The 9,943-nt window shown below is 37.0% G+C and overlaps 1 protein-coding gene across 2 annotated transcripts in view; it reads right to left on the reverse strand.

The window, feature by feature from the left end:
* Positions 1 to 7,483: 7,483 nt before the first annotated feature.
* FABP7 (fatty acid binding protein 7) overlaps positions 7,484 to 9,943 on the reverse strand; it is a 4,698-nt gene continuing 2,238 nt past the window's right edge. Inside the window, exon 5 of one of the 2 annotated variants that reach the window (XM_006171528.3) lies at positions 7,484 to 7,821. In XM_006171528.3, coding sequence (XP_006171590.1) covers positions 7,771 to 7,821 — 51 coding nt within the window. In that variant the 3' untranslated portion in view covers positions 7,484 to 7,770. The remainder of the gene's footprint in view (positions 7,822 to 9,943) is intronic. The other variant, XM_014585387.2, reaches the window with a different exon arrangement.

The raw sequence follows: 9,943 nt of genomic DNA on the forward strand, positions 1-9,943 counted from the left end.
GTGTGTGTGTGTGTGTGTGTGTGTGTGTATGTGTCTGGTCAAATTAAAATAAATAAAAATAATTCTTAAAAAACATTTATTAGGATATGGACCTCTTTAAGATGTCAAAGCTAATCGTTTACATTTATAAGGCATAGAATTCTTCTGGAGAAAAAAAAAAACAACTTCCAGAATTACTAACTTTATAGGAGATGTTGTGCAGTGCATTTGTTTCCCAGCAGAGAGAACCTAGTTTTGTATCCTGTGTAATTAAATGTGAGTATGTCTTATAAAAGAGACTTTTAAATAGGAATCTAGCCCCCTCTTCTCTGTTTCAGACCCTGCCTTGACTTTTATTTAAATCAGTGGTAGAAAAAAAATGGTCCTTGGAGCTTCTCTGTGCACAACCTCTAGAGTATGGAGGTGTGGGGAATGGAGCAGGAGAAAAATACCCTGAGTTGGTGAGAGAAAACAGTTTTAAGGATAGCACCAAAATATGTGAGTTTCTAGTCAAAACATTGTTAAAAAAAAAAAAAAGCTATTTTCATTTATTCCCTGGAAGTAAATTGGTTATCAAATAGTTTTTCAACAAGTAAGCAAAAACCAAGGTATACACATTTTGAAATCTAAGAAATGTTTCCAGTTCTAAAAAGACAATATATTAACATTAGGAGTTACAAACATCATTCTCCCCTTCACCCCATTTTCTTTTATTTTCCTTTATACTCACTCCCTAAGAAGCACAAAAATGATTGTGCCCCCAATCTCTGAGGTGTATCTCAACCGTGGCCATGTGTAGGTATTTTCAGGTTTTCATGCAGCAGATGTGCATGGATATCATGAGTATTTGTATATCTCGGTGAGGAAAACATAACACAAGATACAGACAGAAGTTTCTGCTGATTAATTGACAGTGGTCCATGACTGGATTTCACAAGACAGCCTTTAGCTTAGCTTTTGTCTGTGACACTTTGGAATTCTGGAACTGTTCTTCCAAGGCATATTCAAATTACCTTTGATTTTGTTTGTTTTTCCTTTCCTTTGACTATGTTAGAAAACAAAAAGGTCAAACCACAAAAATTAGTACACTGACAGGTTGAGAGAGTTTGGCTTGAAGAAAAATGACTTGCAACTACCCTTTAAAAATTCAAGAAGGAGGGAACCAGCAGTTAGCGTAATGGCAGTTCGTGTCCTGGACCCAGTGGCTTAAAACTCACGCTGGGCACATGTGCATGCATGCCCAAGATCCCAAGAGGAGAATGGAGGAGAAGGGATTGTGGCGTGACCATCCCCCCTCGGGGGGGGACTTCTCGCTTTCTGTCACTATGTCTCTCTCTGTCTGTCTGGCGAGCGCACGCACCCTATAGCGAAAAAACCTCTCCAAAAAAAAAGAGTTTAGCTGTCAGAAGAAGAGACAGATGATGGCTACCAAAACAATTGGAGCAAACACCATCTCTCAGTGCTCTGTTCCCTGCTGTTAAAGGCAAAGGGAGACTGAAGATTTAAAAGAGATTTCCCTCATACTTATAGATTTTAAATTAATTTATAGAAACTTACTAAAATCCCTCTACTGATTAAAAGGACTATTATTTGTCCTGGGAAATATTTGCTCTCAGGAACTAATAGGAAAAAAATTTCTTTTCCATAAGACATGACCAAGGAAAATAAAATCTTGCACTTTTGTTTTAGAAGAAAAGTTAGCTGAGATATTAATTTTGTAGAGGAAATAAAGGGGAAGACTGCAGGACCAGCAGATGGCGGAATGGTTACATTGCTGGACTCCCATGTAATTGACCACAGTTCGTGTCCCAGACCTGGCAGCTTAAAACTCAAGCTGAGTGTATGTGCATATGTGCTCAAGATCACAAGAGGAGAATGAAGGAAAAGGAATTGCAGTGTGTCCATCTCCTTTTGGGGGTGATTTCTCACTTTCTGTCTTTCTCTGTCTCTGCAGTGAGCGCATGGACCCTATAACAAAAATCTCTCTTAAAAAGAGAAAAAAAAGGGTGAAGACTGCAAGATTTGCAGTTCTCAGTACTGTTTAGAAATGAGAATTTGAGCACTTCCTCATATGCTTTTTGGCTGTTCTTATGAATATTTGAAAAAAATAATGAGAATAGAGAAAGCAATCAGGCATCTTCACCTTAGCCTCTGTCAGGCCTCTGAGTTCAAAGCTCAGGGCTGTGAAGCCCCCTCCAGCCAGAGACCCCTGCTCTAGACCCCAGTGTTAGAGAAGTAGGCAAGCAACCCGCTTAATCTTCTCTGTCCCTTTAACATTTTTTCTCTCTCTCTCTCTTTTTAAAAAAAGCTTTTCTGCTCTGATTGTGCCTTTCTTTTGTTAATTTCTCTCTTCTCCCCTCGCAGGCACCTTCACCTTAGCCTGTGTTGAGCCTTCACAGGGCACATTTGTGCACTGTGCGGTTTTCCATTTTCAACCCATTTTCTTTTTCTGAGAAGTCACTTCTTTTCTTTTTTCTTCTTATTTCTTTGTCTTTTTTTCTTTTTCTTCTAGTACTTTCCTTCTTTGTTCCTTGCCTTTTCTCCCTCTTTCTATTGCCTACATCGTTTTTCTTTTACCTTAGTTTCCTGTTTTACTGCTCAGCCCTTACCCACTGCCTACAGATGACTAGGTGCATAGTAACTAAACATCTGAACATTATGAGTTTTAGAGAATTATTTGCACCTCACTGTAGTCATTGCAAAAATAGTAAAATTTCCTTTCATAACTCTGATTACAAAACTCCTCTGGTGATTCCCGCATTGGAGGATAGAGTACAAGTGAGAAAATAGCACCAAATTATTTCACAGTGGGGGAAACACATGAGCTCACAGTCACAGAATCCTTCTCCAACAAATTGGCCAGAAGTGAATACATTACCAAATCACTAAAAATAGAAGAGCCTCAAGGATGAGAGAATCAAGTAGTACATCTCCAGCAAGGGAACACTGTAACCTGTCTCCAAGTAGGAAAAAATTAGAGGATATTACCAAAATGTCAGAAAAAGGATTTAGAATATTTATGGTAACAAAATTCTATGAGATGCAAGAGAAAAGAGATGTTGAGCTCCAAGAGATGAGGAAGTCCTTCCATGATATGAAAGAAGAATTGGACACCATAAAAAAGAATCAAATGGAACTGTTAGATATAAAGATGCAGGAAATGAAAACCTCCCTTGAAAGTATTAAAAGCAGGTTAGACCACGCAGAAGATCAAATTTCAGATATAGAAGACAAAACCAATGACTTATAAAAAATTATCAAAAATACTGAGAAAACAGCCAAGAAAACTGATGATAATACAGAAGAAATAGCAGATAGCATGAAATGCCCCAATATCTGAATAACTGGTATTTCAGAAGGTGAAGAAACTAACAAGAGCATTGATAATCTATTCCACAAAGTTCTGGAAGAAAACTTTCCAAGTCTATAGAGGTACTCAAACATCCAGACCCAAGAAATACAAAGAACCCCAAGCAGAATCAATCCTAGAAAATATTCTCTGCTCCATATCATAGGTAGATTGACCAAAATAACAGACAAAGACAAGATACTAAGATTGGCAAGAGAGAAATGTCAAATCACTTACAAAGGCTATCCCATCAGGCTAACACCAGACCTCTCATCAGATACAATACAAGGAAGGAAAGAACAAGGAAATGCATTGAAAGTGCTAAATAAAAAACAATTTCAACCAAGAATGCTATACCCGGCAGAATTAGCCTTTATATGGGAAAAGGAAATAAAAATGTTCTCAGATAAACAAAACTTGATAGAATTTACCAACTCCAGAACAGCTCTCCAAGAAATTCTGATAGAAGTACTATACCAAGAAAACTAAAGACTGATAGCAATAACACACATACACACAAAAAAAGGAGTATGTCCAGCTTAATGGTAGGGACAAGTCTGGAAATATTGATAATAACATTGAATGTCAATGGATTAAATTCTCTGATCAAGAAACACAGACTGGCTGACTGGATTAAAAGTTAGAAACCCTCAGGGAACCAGCAGTTAGCGTAATGGTTATGTCGCTGGACTCCCACGTAGTCAACCGCAGTTCGCATCCCAGATCCGGTGGCTTAGAACTCATGCTGGGTGCGTGTGCGTGTGTGCCCAAGATCCCGAGAGGAGAATGGAGGAGAAGGGATTGCAGCATGGCCATCCCCACTGGGGGGTGATTTCTTGCTTTCTGTCTCTCTGTCTCTCTCTATCTGTCTGGCGAGCGCACGCGCCCTATAGCAAAAACCTCTCAAAAAAAAAAAAATTAAAAACCCTCCATCTGCTGCCTACAAGAAACTCACCTCATGTATAAAGACATACATAGACTAAAAGTGAAGGGCTGGAATAAGATATACCATGAAAACTGAAAACAAAAAAGAGCGGGAGTCACTATACTGATTTCAGACAAAATAGGCTTTCAGAAAAAAAACATAAGAAAAGATAAAGAAGAGCATTATATAGTAGTAAAAGGGCTAATTCACCAAGAAGATATAATGCTTATGAATATCTATGCACTGAATTCAGGAGCACCCAAATATGTAAAGGAAAGACAGCTAGAACTAAAAGGAGAGATAGAATGTAACACAATAATTGTTGGAAATCTCAACACCCCATTATCTCCTTTAGACAGTTCAATGAGACAAAAAACAAGCAGAGATTCAGGACCTAAATGATACCAAAGATCAGATGGACTTCATAGACACCTGTAGAACTTTCCACCCCAAAACACAAAATATACATTTTTCTCAGCCCTGCATTGTACTTTCTCAAAGATTGACCACATGATAGAGCCTTTATATATTCAAACTATAAAGTTACTGGTGAAAAACACTGGTAAAACTCTAGGAGACATTGGGGTAGGCAAAGACTTCTTAAGCAAGACCTCCAAAGCACAGGCAATTATCCCCCAAAATAGACAGATAGGATTACATCAGATTAAGAAATTTCTACACAGCAAAGAACACTGTAATTAGTGTGAATCGACAATCTTCGAAATGGGAGAGAATTTTTGTTAACTGTGCCTCAGATAAGGAGCTGATAACCAAGATACACAGGGAACTCAAGTGGCTTACCCAGAAGAAAATTCTTAACCCAATTAAAAAATGGGAAAATGAGCTAAATAAACAACTCTCTAAGGAAGACATATGAACAGTCAAAAAGCATATGAAAAAAGTGCTCAACATCCTTCATTGTAATGGAGATGTGGATCAAAACCACAAACGAGATACCACCTAACCCTAGACAGAATGGCGGAGATTAAAAAAACAAATAATGATAAGTGCTGGACGGGATGTGGTGAAAGAACACTCCTGCATTGCTGATGGGAATGTAAATTGGTCCAGCCACTGTGGAGAACAATATGGACGTTCCTCAAAGACCTTCAAATAGAACTACCATATGATCCAGCAACTCCATTTCTGGGTATCTACCCAAAGGACAGGAGAACACTCAGTCAGAAAAGCGTTTGCACAACTATATTCATTGCAGCATTATTTACGATTCTAAGACATGAAACTAACCCAAATGTCCACAAACAGATGAAAGGACTGAAAAAGTGTGGCACATACTATTCAGCCACACACACACACACACACACACACACACACAACACACACCAAAAAAAAAAAAAAAAACCCAACAACAAGGCTCTGGAATTTGATAGAAAGTGGACAAATATGGAAGATTTGTTGCTGAGTGAAGCAAGTCAAACTATGAAAGAGACATTGTACGTCTCCACTTACCAACTGTCCACACTCTATGGTAGAAACTGAAAGCCTAGAGGACATAAAAGTGTTAAAAATTGTAATGAACACTAAATACAAAGTTGAAAGAGAGTGTGGGAGGGGAAAATTGTAAGAAAGGAAATTGGGGGAAAAAATAGAGAGGTAAGACACTTGTGGGACACAGATATGGTTTACTATCTATTGACGAGAATATGTATAGTATTCTCAACTGGGCTGGACTGAGGTGTACATCATGCTTGGTAAACTCTCTTTACAATTGAAATGATGTATAGTGACTGTATTAATAATAATAGTAAATAAAAGAATAAATCATAATAATCTGAAAAAATTATGAAAAGCTATTTGAGGATAATCATGTGGATATTAATATCTTTGCCTTGACTGATATGCATGGTAATCATGCTGGAAAAAGAAATGTGATACACTGTAAAGATATATGTGAGTCAATGTAATATAAAAAAGATTATTATAATAAAATTAAATTTAAAAAAGAAATGAGAATTTGAGTATGCAAATCTAAACGGCAGTTGCCTCATTAGTAAAGTAAAAGTAATGTCTGTCTCCTTGTTCCATATTGTAGAGTTGAGAAAATATATAAAAAAGCATTTTATAAATGATGAAATGCAAAATAGTACTTGTTTGTTTATACTTTAGGAATGCAAACGCTAGCCAGTTACAAACAGATATTTACTTTGGTTTGGTCAACTCTATCACCCTTCACCTCCTCCCCCCACCCATAAAAGGAATTTAAATGCCTTTGTACACTCTAAGACACTCCATTTTGCACAACACTCCATTTTACAATCTTATTGGTTTAGTTCAATTCAATTCAGTTGTCCAGAGAAACATCTTTTTAATCTAGGTTAAAATTCACTGCCTTCCCTATATCTAGTGGAGATCATGTTTATCCAGAAAAGAGATTGCTCTCTCTTTCTATTGGGTATAGATAGACAGATGATAGATAGAAGAAAAAAGAGGTAGAAGACTAGAGGAAGTAAACAGCCTAACTACCAGTTAGTTACATGTCTGACTGTCATAAGACATTCTTTCCCAGGGTAATTCCAGGTTTTCAGTCTCCCTTAGGCTGATCACACATCCTGAAAAGAGGCTGATCACACATCCTGCGGAATGGACTTACTATCACTACCAGTTAGTTGTTTCAGACAGCTGCTGTTAATGAACTTTGACCCTATATTGTTCATTCTCCCAGCTCCAGAAGATCTTCCTCTATTCTTTGCCCAATATAAACTCTTTCAGAACAACTTATACGTATTGTAGTCCAACCCACTATAACAAGATTTCTTTGGATTCTGACCAGATGAATTTAATATCACAAATTCTCTATGGAGGTCTCCACCCTAACAGCAGCATTTCTACATTTCCTTAAGCTTTTGCTAACTTTTAAAAATTCATATTTTAAGCAAGTTCCTAAGTTTGGCAGCCTCACTTTATTTCATAATAATGGCTATTTTGGGGGCCAGCAGGTGGCATGGTGGTTAAGGCTCTGGACTCTCACATGGCCAACTGTGGTTCAAATCCTGGACCTGGTGACTCGCTTTTTCACTCTCTCTTTCTCTCTCACTCTCTCTCTCACTCTCTCTCTCTGATGACATACATGCCCTGTAGCAAATTAAAACAATAATAATAAAATTAAATAAATTATTTTTAAAAGAATATTTTATTTAAAATTCTACAATATACAATTCCTGACTAGATTAATGATACTAAGAACAGCAACAAGATTTCATGCATATAAAATTTTTATTCCAATCCACTTTGCATTCCAAAGAAATTATCAAATGTATTTACTCTTTGCATTTAAAAAGGTGACTTAAAATTGTAATGTGAATTATAAAATGCATTCAATTTGAAGGTCAAAATTGGACTAGTTGCTTGGAGTAACAAGCTTTAAATCGCCATTTTCCACTTCCACACCAAAGATAACCTTCTAATTAGTGATGGGTGCTGTAACAGCAGGACAGCACTGAGACTTGAGTAAACAGAAAAGCTGAAGAGCTTCTCTGGCCCCAGACCAGGAACATCTCTAGGCCTTCTCATAGTGGCGAACAGCTACCACGTCACCAAAAGAAAGGGTCTGAAAGATTCAAAAGGCAAGCAAATCTTTTTATGCAGTAACATCAGTAGCTGAATATTTAAAGACTGTCATATATTTATAATTTAAGTATTGTGCTAAAGAATAATGACATTTGCAAATATTAAATGTGGACTCATTTATTTGTTTTTTTTAAACAAACAAAAACCTTTATATTTATTGAATCAATGATATGTATTTCTAAGTTCATGTCTCTAAAATGAGATCGAAGCAAAAACGGAAATTAACAATCTAGATTCAGGGCGAAAGAATTTCCTTATTTATAAATTCTCAAGGACATTGATCAAATTAGGTGTGAGTAATGAAGTGTCTACATTGCTTTGAAAGTAAATGAGATTTATAATAGATTTTCATAATAGTTTTCAATTCGTCATCTAGATAAATTTGAACAGTCTTCAGGAAATCTAATCATCTGAACTAATGGCATGTAGTATGCATTTTTTCCAGATTAAGCAGGAAAACATAAATGTGCAAATGTCCTCATTGCTTTGGCTGTCACATTTTAGCATACGTGAACCTAGGTGGTTAGCTGGGTATAAGGTGGGACATCAGCTGTATTACTCTGATGTCAAGTTCAACCTGAAGAGTTACTATATAACCACTTAAGGGTGTTTTTTCATGCTCATCATTTGTGTGTATTAACCTGATCTTCAAGAACATATTGTGCCTAGGGAACCAGCAGTTAATGTAATGGCTATATCTCTGGACTCTCATGTAGTTGACCACGGTTCGCGTCTCGGACCCGGTGGCTTAGAACTCACGCTGGGCGCATGTGTGTGCGTACCCAAGATCCCGAGAGGAGAATGGAGGAGAAGGGATTGCGCCGTGACCATCCCCCCTGGGGGGTGATTTTTCGCTTTCTATCTCTATGTCTCTCTCTGTCTGTCTGGCGAGCACATGCGCCCTATAGCGAAAACCTTTCCAAAAAAAAAAAGAACATATCAACATATCGTGCCTGATCATGTATTGTTTTTGTTTTTGTTTTTGTTTTGTTTTGTTTTTTTTGATCATGTATTGTTTTAATCTTCATTTTTGAACTCACACTGGCCTGATTACAGCCATACATAAAGTTAAGCTATTAATTATTTTGCATTCAGGAGAAAGAGATGAAACTAAAAACATATAGGAGAATTTCAGATTGAATCTTTTAGAAGCAAATGCTTTCTTTTGTTGCTCATTGCAGGAAAATGTGAATAAATATTCTTTACCATGAAAGGAAAACTGTCCCTCTGTTCCTCACCCCTACTTCCATAGATACATGAATGTCTCAGTCTAGAGGAGCTCTGATGGTAGCAGTCAAAGGCAGGAGAAGGAAACAATTGTCAATTTCCTTAAACAAAACAACAAAACCTTTATTCTATCATCACAGGACTTGCATCCCCCAAATGAATGGGCCTCTTGAATTTGTCAGTTTCATCAAAAACCGTCATCCAGTTCACAGAGAAAGTATCCGAGAAATATCAGATCAAGACAAAACATTTTCCCCACTATGTGATGCTACTCTATCATTACAGAAATTATTTTCTACATTTATAAATGCCTACTTAGTATTGAACAGATATGTTTAAAAGGCATCTTATGCATAGAAAATGACTAGCAAGAAGTAACATTAAACTGATACTCTCATGAGAAATAAGAAGCAATTTAATTTTTTTATACTTTTCTGTCACATTATAAATGATTTGCATTGAATTTATATACTCTTTAAAACCTAAAATGTTTAAAGATCTCTTTTTTAATATTGAAACTATAAGATAATTTTTATAGAATTCAGTAAGCTCAATGCTCTTATAATAGCAATCATATTCATATATTTTATATTTAAATTTATTTGAGGATTAGATTTTACAGTAATCTTTTAAAAATCTTTTGACACACAGCTTTAGCTAAGTCAATGGTAGTTTTTAAAAAAACTACACTGGGAACCAGCAGTTAGCGTAATGGCTATGTCGCTGGACTCCCACGTAGTCGACCACGGTTAGCGTCTCGGACCCGGTGGCTTAAACCCACACCGGGCGCATGTGCGTGCGTGCCCAAGATCCCGAGAGGAGAATGGAGGAGGAGGGATTGCGGCGTGACCATCCCCCCTGGGGGGTGATTTCTC

This window comes from Tupaia chinensis, unplaced genomic scaffold (genome assembly GCF_000334495.1).
Source record: "Tupaia chinensis unplaced genomic scaffold, TupChi_1.0 Scaffold149798_1, whole genome shotgun sequence".
Lineage (NCBI taxonomy): Eukaryota > Metazoa > Chordata > Mammalia > Scandentia > Tupaiidae > Tupaia > Tupaia belangeri.